General features: G+C 47.0%; 1 protein-coding gene across 1 annotated transcript in view; it reads left to right on the top strand.

Moving 5' to 3' along the window:
* Positions 1–42: 42 nt before the first annotated feature.
* The window catches only part of GLIS1 (GLIS family zinc finger 1), a 222672-nt gene continuing 201331 nt past the window's right edge, over positions 43–21383 (top strand). Inside the window, exons 1-2 of the mRNA XM_029948153.1 lie at positions 43–76; positions 1124–1427. Coding sequence (XP_029804013.1) covers positions 1166–1427 — 262 coding nt within the window. The 5' untranslated portion in view covers positions 43–76; positions 1124–1165. The remainder of the gene's footprint in view (positions 77–1123; positions 1428–21383) is intronic.

The raw sequence follows: 21383 nt of genomic DNA on the forward strand, positions 1-21383 counted from the left end.
GGCGGCTGCGGGGGCTGCGGCGCCAGTGGAGGCGCGCGGAGTTGTGCGCCCCGCGAGCTGCAGCCACAGCTGCGAGGTGAGAGGGGGCGCGTCCCGTGAGCCGGGGAGGGGGCAGGCACTAGCGCCTGAAATCCGAGGCTGGGGTCCCAGCGACGCTCGAATCCCGGGAGCTTTGGAATGGCGCGGGGAGTGCAGAGAGGAAAGGAGAGTTTGGGGGCCCCGGGCCCATGCTCCGGGAGGGTTGACTGAGGGGCCGAGACTCTGGAGAGGGACGCAGCCCGCACGTTTGTGGAGTGTGAGCCAGTGAGGCTGCTAGTGTTGGTGAGGGAGCGGGTGAATGAGAGCAGTACGTGTGGCACACTGTGTCCCCAGCGTGCTTTTGCGGGGGTGTATGGTATGCGTGGGAGCCAGTGTCCATGGGCGTTACCGACTTCGTGCGGGTTTGCGCGTGTGATGGGTTCATTTGCTCTGCTGCGCGTGGCGCGTGGGAGTGTGCGTGTCTGTGTGTGCTCGTGATGGGTTTGTGTCGCGGGAGTGGGCGCCCATCATCGGGCTCCCATTCTCCTGGCTTAGGGGTGTCGTGGGTAAGTCAGTCTCAGAGGGTCTGCGTCCCAGGCTCGTGGGTGCACAGTCTGCGGTCCCTACGCGCAGCCAGGTCCCCGGAGCGCTCAGGAGGCGCGCAGCCCCTGACCCACCTGGAGTAGCCTCCGCGCGTCTTCGCCAGAGCCCTGCCCCGGGGAATCCTAGTTGCCTCCCGCTCCTGCCTCACTGGGTGACACCGCACAGCCGCTCTCCCCTCTCCAGGCCTCAGTTTCCCCTGTAAAGCGGGCTAGTAGTGGTGGAGGTGGATATGAGCGGGAGGGTACAGGGGCTGCTCCTAATGCGCTGTGGCGGCGGGTGGCGGGGGCCCTGGACACACCAGAGAAGGAAGTGTGAGCCACGCCTGTGGGGATTTTGCGGGATCAGATGGGTGCGTCAGGTTAAAGTAAGTGTAGTGGAGCTAACTCATTTTAGAGACGAGGAATAAACCGGGGAGTGGTGACCTGCCCAAGCCCACCCCAGGACGAGAAAGGGGCCGTTCCGTCGGTTCCTTCTAATGCACGATGCTTTCTTCCCTCCCCAGGAGCCCGGCGCGACTCCCAGCAGCGCGCCCTGCCCCGGCGCCATGCACTGCGAGGTGGCGGAGGCTCACTCAGACAAGAGGCCAAAGGAGGCCCTCGGCGCTCCGGGTTTAGGCCGCGGGCCCACTGGCCTTGGCGGCACCCACATGGCCTTCAGGGTTACCGTGAGCGGCGGCGGCGGCTGCGTGGATGGGGGCCCGCGTGACCTGCTGCCCCGGCCGCCCGCGCCCCCTCCGTGCGCGCACGACCTTCTCCGGCCACGGAGCCCCAGAGACTACGGTCCGTCCAAGGCCACCGCCGGGAAGGGTAAGTCTGCCCTCGCCAACGTGTCTGGCCAGAGGTGTGGAGAAATTTGGGATGCCTCATCGGGATACCGCACACCTTTCTTGCGAATTCTCCAGAGAACTTGGTCGAACTTTCTCCAGTGCTCATCAGTTCCTTTCTAGTTGTTTGGGGCTCGGGTGTCATTATAAAATGATGCCTGTTTAAGAAGCATCTAATTAAAAAATCAGTAAGCCTATTTTGGAGAAGTGTATGTATAGAAGGTTCAGATTACATAATTTCACTTCTGTATATTTCTGATAAAAGTTGTGTGAAATTTACCAAAATCTTTTAAATTAGGGTGAATAGCAACTGGAGTACCTCTGAGCCGTTGCAGGCATATTTTGAGTTATTCCAATTTCCCTCAGCAACAAAAACCGGAGGCCTTCAGCAAGACCTCTCCCCTCTTAGAGCCTCAGTTTCCCCATCTGTCAAGTAAGGAATTAATTCTATCAGATGATTTCTGGATTCCTGATGGAAAATTTTTATAAATCTATGATACATCCTGAGTCAAGTTCTGACTTAGAAAACGGTTTTTCTAAATTTGAAGCTTCTGAAGCATAATCTTTGGTCAGAAGTTCCTTTGCAATACCCTTCCTCTCCCCAGGGAAGTTGGTGGGTATAAGGAGCAGGCCACAGGAAGGTTCATGGGCTCAAAGTCAGCGATGATGTGGGGATTCTCATGAACTGTCCTTCGCATCACAGTTAATTATTACTGAGCCTTTATTTATAAGTTTCATGCTGACAGATAATTAACCAGAAATTGAGGAAATTGTTAAGATGCTGTGTCCTCCCCCCGCCCCCTACCTTTTTTTTTTTTTTTTTTTTTTCCTCCCTGAGAGAAACCAAAGCTTGGGATTTCATTATTTCAGCGTTTGGGACCTCTTGGTTCTATCCAGGCGGTTCTCAAGGAAGATGAAAAGTTTGTCTGGCTCTGTAGACATCACTCCTTTAGCATCAACCCCAGCAACTTAGAAAAGGTAGGCTATCTTACTTTTAGAGATGAGAGCTTCTTCGGGGTAGAAAATGTCCAACTTCCTAATTCAGGGACTGGTAAAATGAAATGAACACATACCGTGTTTTTCTTTTTAATGGAAACACCTGCTTTCATAGGAGAGTGCTATTTCTTGTCTCATTTTCAATGTCAGTCTCTTCTCCAACAGGTAGGGGTCCTGTTTGAAAGGGTAGATAAAAAAAATGGCTTTAGAGTATAGTTACGGGGATACACAGATAAAGTTGTCTTTTGCTAGGGAGAGAGGAGTGGTGTGCAGCAAGACATGAGTAATATTTGCTGTCTTGAACTCCCTGCTTTTGCCCGGCCCCACACATAATCCTCTCTTAAACAGATACCCTCCTGTAACATTTTTTGTTTTAAAAAAGCACAGCTGTCAACTGAAGATCGAGTTCTCTGCAGACCTGGTGAATGGCTCTCCTAAACATAGTGTTTGTCCCGAGCCTTGGTTAGAGACCTTTCATCTGGACGCTCTGCCTACCATCTTCCTACTGCCATTCTTCCAAACCCCAATTATTTTTATCCATACTCCCCCGCCCCACCAATGTCTAATATATGAGATGTTTAAGTCAGAATTGTATTTGGAAAGGACAGAGGAAGATAAAGGGATGGGAGGAACAACTTTTTTCTTTGTACCCTAAGGTGGTCGTTCTGGTGAAGCGTTTGTAAGAGGCTTCCAGACTGTTTTCTTCACAGCCTTCAGCAAGGCTGGTGGGGTAGGATTTATCACACCCATTTGAAAGATGAGAAAACTGAGACCCAAGAGTGGAGAAGGTGTCTCCTGTGTAAAAGGCCACTCAGCAGGTCTGGGTGGGAGTTCTCTGGGCAGCATTTGCTTGGTGTCCTGGGCTTGAAGAGGTTTCCAACCTGGTGTCTGTCCTTCTAAGCAAGTTCTTCCTCAAGTCGAGCCCCTCACTGGCCTGAGACGCCAGCTTCCAGCACAGTGTCAGCAGTACTCCTAAGAATGTGTAAGGAACCGGCACCTCTTACCCCTACTCCCACCCAAATATTCCCCAGACCACGTACCCTTTGAATGTTTGGTGTCTAGCTTCAAGTCTTAGATTTATTGGAAACAGACACAAATACCAATTGAAAAATATTTATTGACTGTGCCCTGCCACCTATGATGTGTGGGAGTTTGGGGGAAGTTATTGCCCTCTCTGAGTCTTGTAAATTTCCCGTGAGACTGACTTAGAAAGACTGAGGAGAGTATTAGTGATAAATTGTGGAAAGTCCACCTCAGTGCCTGGTTACTGGGGGATATGTTTAACGTTCTTAACCTCTGGTTTTTCATTTGCATGAGAGATAATAATGTCTTCCTCTTAGGGTAAATCAAACAATGGTTGTAAGAATGCTTTATAAACTAAAGAGTTAGAAGGGGTCAATTTCACTAATTCATGCCAGGCACCATGCTAGGGTAAGTGATCCTTGAGATAAAGGGTGCAGGGAAAAGAAGGAGAAAGGTTTGACTTTTAAATTGTTCAATGTGACGCGTACTCACTCGTGCGCTAGCCAGGGGAAGCTGAGAGGAGCGAAGCGTCAGGTCTTTTGTGGCCACGGCTGCCCAGTGACTGGAGAGAAGACAGTATTGCTTGGTCTGGGGTCAGGTTTCAGATGATCTGCCTTCCGCTTCAGACAGACCCTAAGCCTAGAAAGGGAGCGAGCCCTGGAATCCCGCAGCTTATCCGTAAATGCTGGGGTCCTCTGCGTTTCCAGATCTGGAGTCAGGAGGCACTGGGGATGGTGCGACGTCATGGACTAACATTGTCATCATTTACAATAAGAATCACGATCTGTTTATGGCAGAGTCCCGTTTATCCAGATCCCAAGCAGCTGGAAAGGCCAAATTACCAGATGCTGCATTTTTCTTTCTTCTTATTAAACACCCAACGCTCTGCTTTTGGAAGTCCTGACAAGAAAAGAAGGTAAACATCTGGGCTCTATGGAGGCAGACAGCTTTGTGGCAATGGCCCGATGATGCTTGTTCCCCTGTGCACAGCGCTGTACGGTTTTCAACGTGCGTTCCCACACATTCTCTCATCTGCCCTCACACCAGCTGTGCTCTGCCTACCTCGTGGGCTGTTCGGACAGAACAGATGGAGAGCGCTTTGCAGTTTTTAAAGTGCGGGGCTGATACTGGCTCTTATTACTGTGGTTCCCATTTTATAGACGAAGACATTGAGGTTCAAGGATGTGCTCAATGCTGCAGACAGAAAGTGGCAGTTTCTAAGCTTCCACTCCCCAGCAGCTGATCCTGGTGTCACAGGTTGTACCTTCTGCATGTGTGTGGTGGCGGCTGAGCGCTGGGGACTAGGTGGCCTCCTACGAATGTGCCCAGAGGATTTAAAATATTTTTGCTTTTGGTCTTACTTCTGTCCTGAATCTTTGGAAGTAGTATCCGTGCTGTAGTTAGAAAACTTGCTAGTTTACGGTTTGTCCAGAGTTGCTGTTCCCAGACTAAACCAGATAATGAGCTCACTATTTAATTCACGACTCTCTGGGCCCTTTCACCACGTGCTGAGACTGGACGCGTCCTAGCAATAAAAAGGAGGCTGATGATCATGACAAATGTGGACGCTGCTATTAGTAAACAGCCTTCATTGACATGGTGTAAATGCCAAAGAGGAGTCAATCTTGTAACTTAAAATAATAGCTGGTGTGTGTGTGTGTGTGTGTGTGTGTGTGTGTGTGTGTGTGTATGTACATTACATATGTTGTATATACACACACACTTATTTTTTTTTCTTGAAGAAGGAAAACAAAATGCTATTTTTGTTTGTCTGCATGGACATTAGGGGCTGCGACGGTGGAGGGTAAACATGATGGCTTTAGTGGCCTTACCTGGTAGAATTTCTTCTTCTGAATCAGAAGCCACAGAGATGTCCTGGGGAGGCCTTGCTGGGCTAGCGCGTCCATAGCAGGAAGGTATGAGTTATTTTGAAAGCATTTACCCCCTCCGGCTCTGGTGGGCAATTTGCTTGCATTTCATCCATTTTAAAGTGCTGGTCCTGCGATCCGGAAATAATCAGATCCAAATTTTTTCGGGGCTTGAGGTTTCAACTAAGGAGGAGGGGGGAAACCTGCTGGCCAAATGTCAGGCTCAGTGGGACAAAGAGAAACATGGATGTGAGTGGGTACACAAATACGAGAGGAGCATGTTGCGTCACAGTCATGAGAGTTATGGATCCGACAGACCTTTTATAGACGTGTAACGGAAATAGAATTCCCAGAGATTCCCTGAGAATCTTGTGCGGCTAGAATTTCTCTTCCCTTCCTGCTTCTCAAGCCCTCCAGAAGCTGCTAGGACTTGCTCACAAATGGAGAGGAGACCATCACATGAGATCGTAACTTAGTTTAGGCCTAGTTGCCGCTGAGCAGTTCACCTTGGCTGCGCTGAGGTCTCAGGGCCCTTCTAGCTGTGGAGTCATATCGATAGGCTGTGTGGCTCCATCTGTGATTTGAAAACATAAGTTTCTTTATATGCTGTGGTTTTCCTTCACACTTCTCCTCCTTCTGAGAAAAACAAAAAACAACCCACCCCGTCTTTGAGTTATTCATCTCCCTGCGTTACATTTGCGTGAGAAGCTAAATGAGCCAGCACACTCATTTTTACAGTGCGTTAAAATCTCATTACAGGCATAAGTGCACAATGAATCATTAAAAAAAATATATTCTTATGTTCTTTGTTCTGAACGTTGCATAATTATCATCATTTTCTTCGGTTTTATTTTGTGGAGTTTGGCCAGCATCCTAGAAAAGGGGAGAAAAAGTTTTCAATCCTTTTTTGGATAGGATTAGGAAAAAAAACTCCAAAAAATAAATACCAACTTTATTTGTAAGTTGACCAGTGACTACGGCTAATTGTGGCTTTTGCGTAGAGTGGGTCATTTCCCTTCCTTCTCTCTGTTTTCTTGGAAAAAATTCCCTTTTTTTGAAGCTGATATGGTAGTATTTCAACAATTTCACCATATATATATATATATATGTATATATATATATATATATATATATGATTATATTTAAAGTTAAATTATGTGGTTTGGTAATTTATTTTCCTCATGCAGATTTTAGTTGCAATTAGTTTGGACCTAGAGAGTTGTGTTGTTTCTTTTGGTAGGGGGTAGTTTATTTTTGTGCTTAAAGAAACAAAGACATTCAGTTTAAGGGGGAGAAGAAATGAAACAAATTTTGCAGTGGGCTTTGAAAAATTCAAGTGCATTATGCAGAAAGCACAGCTGTAATACCAGGGCCAGGAAAAAAAGAGCAAACTCCTGAAATATTTGTGCTGAGCGCCTTCACTGTGCTAATGATTCTAGCAGTTTAAAAACGGACTTCTTATTTATCAACAGTGGCTGCCCGAATTAATAGTTTACAATAAAAAAAAAAAAAGTGCTTTCAGCATTCGAAGCAAAGTCCGGGCTGATAGCTGAGTTAGTAAGGAAAGCAGAAAAGGGGGAGGGTGGTTGTAGCAGATTTGGTCTCCCTAGGCCTTATTTATAAGAAACTGAAAGGAAACAGAGACCTGGGGTGGGTGGGGGTGGGGAGAATACAACCCTAACCCCGTGGTCTTATAGTTTAAAGTCACTGAAAGCATCTGTTTTCTTCTTTTCCCCCGTCTTCCCCTAAACTCCAAAGGGTTATTCCTTCAGAGGGTTTCCGGCGGATTGAGGCGGATTGTGTTAGCATTACGGGCTGTGTTTTTAAAGTCAGCATTTGAGTCAGATGCACTGAGAGGAGACCTTCAGTCCGCTCACTGAATAATGCATTTCCTGTATGGCCTGAATTTGTTTGGTGGTCATGGTTGGGTCTGTCTGGAGCAAACACACGCACCATTGTACAGCCTCAATGCATGCGGGCCATGCTCTTGGCCTTGAGTTTCCATTTCCCTATCTGTAAAATGGGAAGCAGTGGGGACTGAGTGATCCATCCATAGCCCCTTCCTGCTCTGATGCTCCAGGATTTCATATGAACCAGACTGGGAAGGGTGGGAAGGATCTAGAGTATGGGAAGAAGCCACTTTTGTCTCAGGTCGGGTTTAGACTTGACTTCTATAAACATTTGACTCCTGAGCTGACCACAGAAGAAAACAGAAGAGGGGAGTCAACTAACCTTTACTGAGCACCTACTCTGTGACAGGCTGGGTACTTTATACTTGTGACTGCAGTTAATGATGCCCAATAACCCCGTGAGGAAAGAAGGCCTTATTTTAGTTTTATAGATGGGGCCACTGAGCGTTGGAGAGGTTAAGTGATTTGCCCCAATATAAACTATTTAGTTCACAGCGACTTGCTATGCAGCTAATAAGTTAGTAAAGCCTGGGATTTGAACTCAGCTCTGTCTGACCACAAAGCCAGTACTTTCTTGCTAAAGCACAACACTCTCAAGGACAGGCTTTAAAACCCAGGCAGTGGCAAGGAGTTGCTGTGGCTGTGGAATGTGCCCCCAGTCCCGAGGGGACGTAGCAGAAGGCCATTACAGGCTGGGCCAGACAGCCACTCGGGAGAGTGGCCCTTTCTGAGTCCGGCTGACAGGCAGAGGTGTGACTCTATGGGGAGACTCTCTGCATCCATCCACCTCCCTGCATCTGTCTACCTCCCTGCTGCAGAAATGGGGGAAAGACTGTTTCCCAGCTGTGACGTGGGGTCCTCAGGCAAGGCCTCTCTGAGGCTGCGGAGGGACCCTCTCGAAGCAGCTCCTTCTCAGAAACAGCAGCACACACGCATCATTGCGGGTTCTAGTCCCTTTTCAAGCCTTTCACACCGTTTGGGGAGACTTTCTTGCCCAGACCCTGGTTGTGATCTTCCTTCCCCTGCTTCTGAAGACATCTGTTGATGTTTGAAGAGAATTCCTCATAAGCCGCTCCATGCCTAGTATATAGAATGCATGCTTCACTGGGCATGAGGGCTTAAGATCTATTAAACAATTATTTCTTATTCAGCGATGGGATGGAGAAGGGCTTGCGGCGGGGAGAACAGCCTGGGGATCGGGGTCAACTTGAGAGTTTGTTTGTGGGAAGTGGGTCTTTTGTATCAGCTGATGCACAAACCAAATGACCCCCATGGAAGGAAAAGGTCCCGCTGTCGTGGTTTGTGTCTGTGGCCTTGCATGAGGGTGCGTGCTTTCACGAGAAGGTGGACATTCTCAGAGAATCCTACTTATTCCGAGGATGAAATTGCAGGAGACTTCATTGCCCCAGGCTTCTTTGCCTTTGGGTGTTGACCCTGAGTCTGAGAGGGAGAGTAGGAAACAGTACCAGGATGGTGCTGGTTGTGATGTGGCCCAGCCCCTTCCTACTTGTGTCTTTTTAACCACTACATTATTACTCTTTTAGATGTTGTTGCTTTTGTTTTTAGATAACAGGTTTGATGGAAAATAAAGCTTTCACAAGAAACCGGGGAGAATCGTAAACCTGACTTTAAAACTACAGATCGCATTTGCTGTTTTAAGCTCTCCGGAGGGCTGGAGAGTGGGTTTGTTTTGGAACGTTGCTGGACTCTATGAATTACTTCTCTGAGGCTTGGGTATTTAATACCTAGTAGAAGTTTGTATAAGAGCTGATGATGTATTTTGCCGACTTTCCAACCCTGTAAATAAATTACATGTGCCGGCAGAGGCTGCCAGGATCCACTGTGTCAATTGAAGCTTAATTTTTATCCCAAACCACTTAGTACTTTTGTCCTCGCAAGCAGAGAGAGTCACCCCGTCTTGTCCAGCAGCGGGCCTGTTCTGAGACAGAGACAGCTCTGCGAGGCCGTGCAGAGGCCTCCGTGGATTCACCGATCTTGACACACTTTTCTGTGATTAAGTAGCTTCAACGCTCTCAAGCCCAACCCTCCAGGCAAAGGATGATAGTATAATTTTAAGTGTATCGTAAAAATGAAACTCAATCGCTTCCACTCCCCAAACCTGCCTCGCTCCCTTTCTCTCTGGAGAAAACGGCCGTAATTGCGTGTTTAATCTCAAGACTGCCTGTGCATTTTATCTTATTTGAGTGCAAAGCCCAGGTAATAACGTTGGCATTTCCAGGGCGAAACAAAATAGGGTTTCTAATTTGGAGACACTATTAAATATTTCATGCTTCAACCAAACGCAATTCTTTTTTCCTATAATAAGTTTAAATATTAATTCTCTGGAATGTCAGATGCCTAAAGCTAGGCATTTAGTGATCTGCAGTTTCAAGTATCTCGAAGAAGGTTTATGAAACAGGATATTTCACTGGGAGGGATGAGTTGTGTGTTTCAGAGATATCTGGATTCAAGGCAGCGTCTTCTGATTTACTTTTTAAAGGGACAAGGTCATAAAATAAGTTGCTTTATGTGCTGAAGGATTAAGTAGCTTAGGCTGAAATAACAGCAGGGACTTTACTGTTTTTCCCCTTATATTTTAACAATGCTTTCTGGGGGAGGGGGGTGGGTCATTTTCCCGCCTGCTTGTCTCCTCCCCCATCAATCCCCCCCCACCCCACCAGCCAGATGGCTTTAATTCTAACCAAATCCCACGCCGAGGCCAAATGATTGATCAAACAGTCATTTGTACTTACGTAGCGCTCTTTGTGAGAATATCTCTGCATTGGAGCTTCTTGCCCCAGTCGGTTCTTCTTCAGGTCTTTAGATGGTTGACTTCCAGCAGACGGAGGGGCTTGGAGAGGTGGGGGTGCAGGGGTGGGTGGAGAGCAGAAACCCCAGACCTTGCCATCCAAGAACTCCTTGCTTAGAAACTTTATGTTACCTTCCATCTCTGACAATAGGGGTATCCAAAATTTTCTAAATACAAGGACAAAAATCTTCCCCTGGTTCACATGACGGCAGTTACATATTTAGTGTTTGTTGATGGACAGGATGCCTAAAGAGGTATTAGTTTTTAGAGCTCTTTTAAACAGATTTGTATTTTATCATTCACTTACCTATCCGTAGAGATATCCATTTATTCTCCAGTCTTTGGTACATGCTTTAAAGGTCGCCTCTGATAGTACAACTTGGCTTATAGATTGGCAACTGTTTGGCCAATGAGAAAAATCCGGGCCCTCTGATGTGACATTCAAGGCCTTCCCCATCAGTCCAGTCCCATCGCTTGCTGATGCCTGCTTTGCTTGTTCTCTAGCAGTGTTGAACTTTTCCTTATGCAGCTTCAGACCCAGAAGTTTTCTCTTTACTTGTTCTTCTGTCCTTATACACTGTGAGTGTCTTTTTAGTCATCTTTGCACCTTCGTGACCAGTAGTACCAAGTCTGGCACAAAGTATGACCCAAGAAGCGTAGGGTTCTGATTGATGTTGTGGGCCTACCAGGCCACCAGGTTCAAATCCTAGCACTGGGTACTAACTTGGGGAACGTGGGGCATGCTGCGGAGCATTCTGGGCCTTGGTGTCCTTATCTACAAAATGGGGGTAATAATAGTGGTGATCTCACAAGGCTGTTATGAGGATGAAACGAGTTAATACATGTATGAGTGCTTGAACACAGAGATTGGCCCCTGGTAAAATGCTCAATAAATGTTGGAATTATTATTATTATTATTGCTACCATGTCAATGTTTGGTAAACAGAACCTCTTAGAAGGGCCTTCCTTCCCTTCCTTTTCACTAGACTGACTCCTACTCAAGTGCCACCTCCTCCCAGAAAGCTTCCCTATCTCCCTAGGCTCCGGGTTTTGCTAGAGCCGTGGCATACACAGCCCTTATCCTTCCTTCTGCTATAGCGCTGGTCTGTGCGATTTTCTATTTACTTGTGCGTTCTTGAGGACAGGGGCAGTCTCCTTATCCCTGCACAGCTCAGGGTCTGGCTCAGAGTGGGTGTCTAGGAAGGTTGGGAATGGAGTCTGACGCAGTCTCTGCCTCCAGGAGGTTGTAGCCTATAAAGGAGGAGCCAAGTTGTATGTTCTTGTTTTTCCCACAAGGCTGAGCCCACAGAAAGCTCTCAGTGCATATGGGACTCTGATTAAATGTACAAGGAGTTTTCCCATACAGACACAGTCACATTCTCTTTCCAGCATCTACTTGGGGCTCTTCATAATGAAGTCTTCCTGTCGCTTGCTAGGTGACCTTGGGCATGGCATCTCACCCCTCTGGGTCTCCCCTTCCTCTCTTTTCTGGGAAGAGTTGGCTTCAGTGATAACAGACTCTTCTAGGTTGCAAGCCTTTGGAGTTGTCAGGCCACCGGCCAGGTGGAGGAGCTGATGGCTGTGCCAAAGTGACTGGCCCAGAATTGGAGGCACATTCTACTGCACACCTTCCCTCCCTCCTAGGCAAAATCAGGCATTGTGAAATGTGTCCCATCATGTGGTTTAAAGAGCAGATGTTGGTGGTTGTAACACATCTGACCTGAATTTTTCTAAGATGAAGAAGAACCTCAGACCAAGTACTGGAACTGAGGGCCAGGAGCCAGACGATGGCCCGCTGTAGCCCTGCTGGGGGGTGGAAATTGATGTACATATTCTGAATCCCCACTGCAGGTCAGGCTTAGACAGAGTCCCCAGGGGCTATTGTACTGGCCTACCAGCTTCTCTCCAAGCACTGTTGTGGTTTCAGCCCTGTAAACTGTAAAGCTCTGCCCAAATCATTGCTGTTGGTTCAATCTGCCCTTGAACAGATGGGAAGACGAAAGTTCAGAGAGGCTGTGTTGTTACTTGTGCAGATGTAGCCGCATGGCTTTTGGAGTCAGAACTGGGTTCAGATTCCTACTTGCTGGACCGTTGGCAAGTTCATTGCACTGGGAACCCCAGTGTTCCTCATTTGCACAATGGAGATAATTTCTATCTCATAGGGCTGACATGGGGATGAAGATGAGAAGTTTGTAGAGCACCTAGCTCCGGGGCTAGTGCACAGTAGGCATGACACAAAGGTGAGCTGAAGCTGTTGGTCTTAATATTTTTTTAACATTTGTTTATTTTGAGAGAGTGAGAGAGAGCACATGCAAGTGAGGGAGGGGCAGGGAGATTTGGGGAGCGAGGAAGAGAGAGAGAATCCCAAGCAGGCTCTGAGTGCAAAGGCCCATGTGGGGCTTGAAACCCATAACCTCGAGATCACGACTCAAGCTGAAATCAAGACGCTGAACCGGCTGAGCCGCCCAACAATCGGCTGGCGTCCCTGCTGTTGGTCTTACTGAGTGCAGAGCTGGGACAGGTCCCCAGTCCTGACTTCATCTGATGTTCCTCTGTGGCATGGTGGCCTGTCCCCTTACTCTGATTCTTGTTTTACTTTTTTTAGTGAAGTTAGAAGAGTAAGGACTGAGGTTCTCATCGGAGTGCTGTGGGACCCAGATCCAGTCTGCTGGTATCTGGGCCTTGCTTAGGGCTCGGGGTAGGTGAGGAGCATTGTCCTCCCCGAAGTGGGCGTGGACTGCCTCCGTACAGCTCCCTGACAGGTCCTGGCTCTGGGTCAGTGTGAAACCCTCGCTCGGCCTGTGGTGGCTCTGGCGTCCAGCAGGAGGGGGAGGGTGTCTGGGCCGGGTCAGGAGGCAGAGGCACCAGCGTCTTGTCTATTGGGTTAGGATTCACCTTCTGAATAACGCCCAGGTGACTGACTTTCATTCTGCTTCTCAAACTTGTTATGCCATTACTGTTCTGCTCCCTGTTTCCCCCTGCGTGCGGGTCTGTGTGATATTGTAGTGGCTTCCATTTGTTGAACCCTGGTGTGAACAGATAGTCTGTGAAGCCATTTCATGCTTTCTGCATTTCCTCTGTGTGAGGGGGGTAACATCGCCTTCAACTGAGGCCCAGAGAGGCTACAGGACCTGCCTAAATTCTAGAGCTGGTAGCCGTAGGCCTGCCTGTCTGACTCCAAGACCCCAGACTTCCTCACCCCTGGCTACCTCTCTGGGTCCCCCTTCAGGGCCTCTGGACCTCTCTGCTGCTTCGGGTCCAGGCTTACCTGTTCACCATGATCGAGAGACTGCCACTTCTGGCCAGAATTACCATGTCCCTTCTTTGGCTCCCGACTGTCCTTTGTCATTTTTCTTTCTCTAAGCAGGTATTATAGGCGCTTGGATCCACCTTTCCCTCCTTGGAGCTGGGTCTGTAGTGAACACATCTCTGCCTTGTGGAGGGAGTGTGGCCAGAGACCGGAGTGAACGCAGGGCCCTGAGAGAATTAATCCGCCCCTTTCCAGTCCAGATGCAGTTTCCAGGGGGAGTTCCCCAGGCAGATTGTCAGGACAGCAAGCCAGAGTGGATTTCTGCTTCTGAGCCTCAGCTTTCTATTTGTAAAATGGGGACAGTGATTCCTGCCCAGGCAATTGTCAGGAGCATATGGGATACAGTATGCGACAGTGTCCTGAAAACGGGAAGGGTTGTACCTGGGTTTGCTTATTGGTTCATTTGTTCGTCAGTGTGTATTGAATGGCTGCTGTGTCCAGCTATTTGTTGGCTTGGGCCCTGGGACACCGTGGTGGTTTATTAGACGGAACCTTCACTTGCACGGAGCTTGCGGTCTCGAGGGCGGTGGGCAGTGGGCAAGTGTGTGCAGAACCCCTCCCAGTCCTCCTCTGTGCAGCTGCACCGCCTTATCACCTGTTTACCGCCTAAGCAGACTCCTGGGCTCCAGCCAGTCTAAGCCTCCTGACCTCGGACAGTCTCTCTGAGCCTTGGTTTGCAGGCTTATGAAATGGAAATATTTGTTAGCTAGCTTCTCTTGCAAGGCTGGTGAGTGAAATCAATGAGGTCCGTGGGAAGGGGCTGGATGCTAGAGGAGGGGGGTAGTCAGTGCAGGGGAGGGGCACCACCTTTGCCAGCCCCTTTTCTTGTACCTGTAGCCAGTTTTGCTTGCTTAAGCTTTCCCCTTGGAGGGAATGCCCTTTCTCACTGTCTCTGGCAGTATAGGCCAAGAACTTTCCTTTTACAAAATCTTCAGTCTCTCCTGCCCCGGCCTCAACACCCCTCCCTCCTCACTCCTCCCAGTCTCTCAGTGACTCTGGCTGCTTGTACAGGGAACTCTTTGCTAGGGAAACCCGGAGGCACTTAAATTCCTACTGCGTGACATTGAGCACATAGATGGGGGCACTTGGGCTGTTAGGGGCCCTCCTTCTCTTCCACCCCCTCCTCATTTTCAGTATGCTGAGGCAATCATTTTTTGAGCATTGCTAGACACTGGATTATCTTTTTGAATTGATTATTTTAATAAAAAATTTTTCCCCATTTTGCATTCCCACATCTTTGCCAACACTTGGTATTGTAATTCTTTTTAAATATAGCCATTCTGATCCGTGGATCTTATATCATTTTAACTTGCATTTCCCTATGATGTTGAGCATTTTTCCATGTGCTGGTTGGCCACTACTATACCTCTTTTGTGATATGCCTGTTCAAGTCATTTACCTATTTTTTATTGAATTGTTTTATTATTGAGTTTTAAATGTTCTTTGTATGTTTTAGATAGAAAGCCTTTGTCAGATATATGTACTGTGAATATTTTGCCCAGCCTGCGGTTTCCCTTTTCATTTTACTAAGTCTTTGGAGCTTTCTTTCTCCTCCTTTTTTTTTTTTTAAGATTTTATTTTTTAAGTAATCTCTACACCCAACATGGGGCTCAAACCCACAACCCCGAGGTTAAGAGTCACATGCTCTACTACTGAGCCAGTCAGGCACTCCTTTTTCTTTTTATTTATTTTTTAAATGTTTATTTTTGAGAGAGAGAGGGAGGGAGAAAGAGAGAGGGAGGGAGGGAGGGGGAGAGAGAGAGAGAGAGAGAGAGAGAGAGAGAGAGAACACAAGCAGGGGAGGGGTCGAGAGAGAGGGGGAGGAGAGACACAGAATCCAAAACAGGCTCCAGGCTCTGAGCTGTCAGCACAGAGCCCGACACAGGGCTCGAACCCACAAACCGTGAGATCATGACCTGAACTGAAGTCAGACACTCAACCAACCGAGCAACCCAAATACCCCTTGTGTGTGTGTGTGTGTGTGTGTGTGTGTGTGTGTGTGTTAATGTTAGAATTTATTATATGTATATATTAATTAAAATCCAAATTAGTTAACATATGGTGTACTGATAATTTCAGGAATAGAAGTTAGTGATTCATCACTTACATATAACACCCAGTGCTCATCCCAACGATGCCCTCCTTAATGACCCTTACCCATTTGGCTCATTCCCCCACCCAACTCTCCTCCAGCAACCCTGTTTGTTCTCTGTATTTAAGAGTCTCTTATGGTTTGTCTCCCTCCCTGTTTTTATATTATTTTTGCTTCTCTTCCCTTCTGTTCATCTGCTTTGTATCTTTAATTCCACCTATGATTGAAGTCATATGATATTTGTCTTTCTCTGATTGACGTATTTCGCTTAGCACAATACATTCTAGCTTCATCCACATTGTTGTAAATATCAAGATTTCATTCTTTTTGATGGCTGAGTAATATTCCATTGCATATATATACCACATCTTCTTTATCCCTTCCTCTGTGGAGGGACCTTTGGGCCCTTTCCCTACTTGGGCTATTGTCAGTAGCCCTGCAATGAACATTGGGGTGTGTGTGCCCCTTCAAATCAGCGCTCGTGTATCCTTTGGGTACAGATGTCCCTGTTTTTTAAAGGATTATTTTGTGTAATCTTAAACTACCCTATGATGTAAGTGTTTTTGTGGAACACTCTCACAATGAAAATTTCAATTAATTACTGTTCAATAAGATTAAAACTCCAATCTTTCAGTCATACTAGCCACCCTTCAACTGCTCAGTGGACACGTGTGGCTACTGGCTGCTCATCCTGGGGAGAGAAAGATAGAACATTTCTGTCACCACAGAAAGTTCAGTTGGACAGCACTAGTTCTAGAATATCATTCTTGAATTTATTCATTTGTTCAGCAAGCACTTTCTGGAACCCTGTCATATGCTAGGCTCTCTATCCCCAGGCTCAGCCTCCGCCTTGGGGAGCGGGAGCATCTAGTCGAGAGGGCAGGCAGGTGGGCATGCCAGCTTGGAGGTGGGCCAACCCGGGGCCAGCCTGGTTACCAGGCCCGCTCCTGTTGGGGATGAGATGTGAGTCCTAGGGTCTGTCCTGATCTCAGAGAGCTCACACGTCAGCGCGGATAAGAGAGATATCAGAGCAGGCTTTCTTGAGGAGCGGCGGTTGAGTGGCTGGTCTCTGCTGGTTCTGTAGAGAAGCAGCTCGGAGAGGGCAGAAGGTTCACGCAAGGGCGTCCATGCTGGTGGAACTGCCTCCCGGCTTCCTCGGGGCTCTCCGCACAGCCTCCTAGAGCGGTGGATCTGGACCTACAACACATTTCCTTCTGTTAGTTATTACCCTTCTTCAGGAGATGGATTACCCTTTAAAGAAAATGTGGTTTATTTTTATTCATCTTTAATTTTTTTATTTTTTCACTTACATCAATAGACATACTTACTGTAGAAAAATTGAAACTATAGAAACATTTAAAGATGGAAATATTTACTTATAAACTCATCCTCCTCCCCCACATGGTCACCATTTACATGTTGATATATTTCATTTGTCTTTTTTTATATTTACTGTATACTAATATATTATTTGTATCTTTGAGATCCTTCTTAAATAAAGTCTTATGTACTTATTTTTAACTTAACATTGTAACATAACAAACCTCTTCTATGCTACCAATATTCTTTGTAAATGTTCAAAACTACATGCATTTTATTAAATTTGTCAAATCATTTTAAATAGCTGGGACATGAAAATGATTTAAAATTCAGAAGACCCAGAAGGGGTTCTTAGGAAAAGTCTTCCTCTTCTTTTGGTCCCCTGCCCTGTCCCCATTACTAGAGACGACCTTGGTGCCTGGTTGCTCAGAGAGAGTTTATGTCCACACAAAACATCAATATCCATATCACTCATGCACTGCGTAATGCTTAGAATTTGTCACCTCTTCCCCTGGTATCAATCATGCAGCAGTGGATAGCTTTATGTAATAATAATCCCTGTTTGCGTCTCTGATTATTTTCTTAGAATAGCTCCCCAATGCTGAATTGGCTGGGGTAAGGGGTAGTAACATTTGACACACAGTATCAATTAGCTCTGTAGATGTTGTACCCATGTTCACAACCGACGGCCTCTTCTTAGGGAACTTACTTCCTGGCGTAATTCCCTAATTTGGAGGTGGCGATAACATTGGTTACCATTTCATTTTACGTTGATTTGATGGTTAGTATAGCAGCACATATATTTTGTGTGGATTCACAGTCCATAGCTTCTCTTTTGCAAGTTGCTATTTTATTATGTTTTTAAGTTTATTTGTTAATTTTGAGAGAGAGAGAACACGTGTGCAAGCAAGGGAGGAGCAAAGAGAAAGGGAGAGAGAGTGAATCCCAAGCAGGCTCCACACTGTCAGTACAGAGCTCAGTGTGGGGGTTGGACTTATTAACTGTGAGATCATGACTTGAGCTGAAATCAAGAGTCGGACGCTTAACCGACCGAACGACCCAGGCACCCTGCACATTGGTATTTACATAGGAGTCTGAATACTTTACTTATAAAATTTAAACATTTACTCTCCATATACATAGACAGTAAGCTAAGCATGTTAATCAATGCTTTGTGCATTATATTTGTTGCTAATATTTTTATGAGTCTGCCGCTTAAACATGTTTTCAGTGATGAATTCAAAACAAAAATTTGAAATATTTTATATAGTCCTATTTCCAAGACATTCCTTTGTCATTTCCTTCATTGCTTTCCTTTTTGTCGTTCACCAAGTGCTGTTGTTTGCTGTTATTACTATTTTAGGGAGCTTGTTTTATTAATGTTCTAAAAATAAATTTTTATTTTTAGCAAAATAATGCTAAGCAGTTTTTAAAATCACCTAATACTATGAAACTTTAAAGAGACTGAGTTTCCTTTCCTTCATGGTCACACCCCCACGAGGCAGCCTCCTGCAGCCAGGGCTCTGGGAGGCGCACCTCCAGGGGGCGCCACCTGTCCCCCATCCATGTGAGCGATGCTCCCCAGGTTTGTGCAACACGGTAGCCCTGCCTTCAACTTATTACTTATCTTTTCCTAGTATTTTCTTCCATATGTCTAGGTTACAAAAACAAAAACAGTGGTGAAACGTGGTACTGACTAGGTCCAATCCTGTTCTAAGCACATTTCAAACATAATGCCTGTAATATTCCCAATGACCCTGTGAGGGCCTTCCTATTATTTCCCCTTGATTTGCAGATGAAGAGACAGACCCAGAGGAGGAAAGTGACTTGTCCAGGGTTACAGAGCTGGCGAGTGGTGAAGCCTTTTCCGCTGTGCGCGGCAGCCTAAGTAAGATTTGTGTGGCTGTTTCCATGTGAGTTGTACCCACTGTCTACTGGCACCTTGTAAGAGATGAGAGTTCCCATCTGTTAAAGCCGCACCTCCAGCCCAGGCCTTTCCCACTTGCACGCCCGCCCTCTCGCTCCTTCTCCCTGCCCCCCAGGCTGCAGCCCAGTTCTTTGTGAGCCTCTGCAAGGGGTTGTAGGGGCACTGTGTGTAACAGGATGCCCTGTGGGGAGTTTGCTCTCTTGGTTCTGGCTAAACCCCGACAGTAGGTACTGACGATGGGCACTGGTGGCTACCTTCTAAAGTGGGGCTTCAGGTGCCTAAACTAAACTCGGGTTTTGAGACCCTTACCTGGCATACACTTGGGTTGGGGTGGATTTCCCCAAATCCTCCAAAGAGGGGATTTATTTGGAGGGAGTTGTTGAGACAGTTGTGAGGTGTTCTTCCCCTATGTCAGGGCAGCGGGGTTGGGGGTGCTTTCTCCTCTCTGCCACTCAAGGGAGGGGGCTCTGGGAGACCCCCTCAGAGAGCCAGGCACAGCCCCTGAAGCTGTGTTTCTCTGTGCCTGACAGTGTGTAGAGGAAAGCAGTGGCGGCGTGAAGAGGGGTGGCTGTGCTGTTGCACCTGTGACGGGGCAGAGGGCTGCGTTCCGGGGACCTGCCTGATGATGGTCTTCCCGCCTACCCTCTCTGCCCAAGATGGCTTCTTGCCAGGCAGAGGTGAGAGACACTGGAGGTGTCCCATGGGACACAGTGGGGTAGGGGGTGTCTGCCAACCAGGGAGCTCTCCCACTGAACATCTGAGTCCACAGAGCTCCCACAGTCCTGGGGATGTCTATTGCCATTGCAGTAGACAGACTGGAGACATGGCCCCTCACCCTGCCCAGAGGCCCCAGCCTGCGGCACTGGGGGAGGGGAGGCCCTTCACTGTAAATGAAGCTCAGGGATGAGATTATTAACCTGGATGGGGCGTCTTAAATCCAACTCTGAGACTGTTCCGGGGACTGATGTGTCTGGAAGATGTTTTACGATTGAAGAATGATCCAGCGAGTTAAGGGGACTTCCAGAGACCGCCCCCAGGGGAGGAGGTGGGGATGGGGGTGGGGGCAAGTCAGCAGGCTGGGCTTTAAAAGGGACAGCTGGGGAGAGGTGCGACTTGGGAAGAGGGAGGTAATGAGAAACTGTTTCCATAGTGCTCTCTGGGGTGGGCTTTGTCAGCACAGTGGTTACATTTGGAACAGGATGTGGAATCAAGTCCTGTACTATGGGAACTTCTCCTTTGGGAGTGCAGCATCTTGTTTTCCTGGGGTTAAATATACCTCTTTCCTCATTTACTTAGTTTTATATTTATGTATCTATTACTATTTCTCCCTAAATATTCCATCAGTTTTATTAAGCGCCTGTCAATCATACTTTCCTAAATGCTCAAATGCATCATGTTGTCTTGGTTGCATGTCTCCAGCACCCCAAACAAGTCGGAGGTACTGGTGCTGTGCAGCTGACCCCTGGGATTCCTCACTGAAGCTCTCCTATGTTGGATTCCCCATTTCTTGGTTCACAACTGTATCATGCACTGCAGCTGATTTAAGCAGAAAAGAGATTTTATTAAAAGGATGCTGGGTGGCTTTCACAATTTCCTGCTGAGGGTAGAGAACCAGGCTTGGAAGCTACATAGCCAAGAACCTCACTCCAAGTCCTGCCACAGGGCTGTGCAGTGAAAAGAGTGGGTGGCAGACATTGGTAGCAGCATCGTGGCCCCTGGTCACTGGCTATCACTGACTCCTTGTTCTTAGCTGTGCAGATGGAGGCCGCCAGGGAGGCTGGGAAAGCATGTCTTTTCTTCATTCAACAAGTTTTTATTGAGCACCTGCTATGAGCTATGCACTCTCCTAGATGCTAGGAAAGGAAGAAAACAGGCAAGTTTCTGCACTCATGAAACTTACGTTCTAGAGGGAAAGACAAATTATCAAGTAAACAAGTTAAATATAAAGTTTGCTAAAGGGTGATACATGCTATGGAGAAAAAACAGAGAAGGGTGTGGGGAACTTCTGTTTCACAATGTGCTCATGATAGAGTGACATAGAGTGAAAACAAAGGATGTAAGGGATCAGGTAATTCCGGCTTCTGTGTGTATTTTCATTGTGTGTGTGTGTGTGTGTGTGTGTGTGTGTGTGTGTATGTATGTAAGTGGAGTTGGGTGTGGGGTTGTCTAATAAGGTGAGTAATTTTCCCAGTAGAGGAAAGGTATTCAGATGCTGGGCACTCAAAAGGAAAGGCAAGTGCCCTTTGCATTGTATTTCTTTTTCTTGGTTTACCCCTATAATTTGCTGGAGCACATCCTCCAATGACTTTTTAAGAAAGGTCAGTAAAGATGTTTGTCTGAAAACTGTCTCATTCCTGATTGTTTGGCTGGGGAATTTTGATAAGAGTAAGAACTAACACTTAAGTGTTTGTTTCTATGTGTTAGGCATAGTTCTACACGCTTGACTTGGATTCACTCATCCTTACAACAATGCATTAAAGTAGGTGGGAGAGACTGTTATTGTCCTCCGTTTTATGGATGAGGAAATTGAGATCCAGTGGAGTTAAGTAATGTGGCCTTGGTCACACAGCTAGTGAGTGGCAGGGCCAGGATGGGAACTCAGGTATCTTGAGCTGATCCTGTTAAGAATTTTGACAGCAAATAGATGAATTTTGTTTTTTTTATCCTTTCTGCTACCCTGTGTC

The sequence above is a fragment of the Suricata suricatta genome, chromosome 8 (genome assembly GCF_006229205.1).
Source record: "Suricata suricatta isolate VVHF042 chromosome 8, meerkat_22Aug2017_6uvM2_HiC, whole genome shotgun sequence".
In the NCBI taxonomy this organism is placed as follows: domain Eukaryota; kingdom Metazoa; phylum Chordata; class Mammalia; order Carnivora; family Herpestidae; genus Suricata; species Suricata suricatta.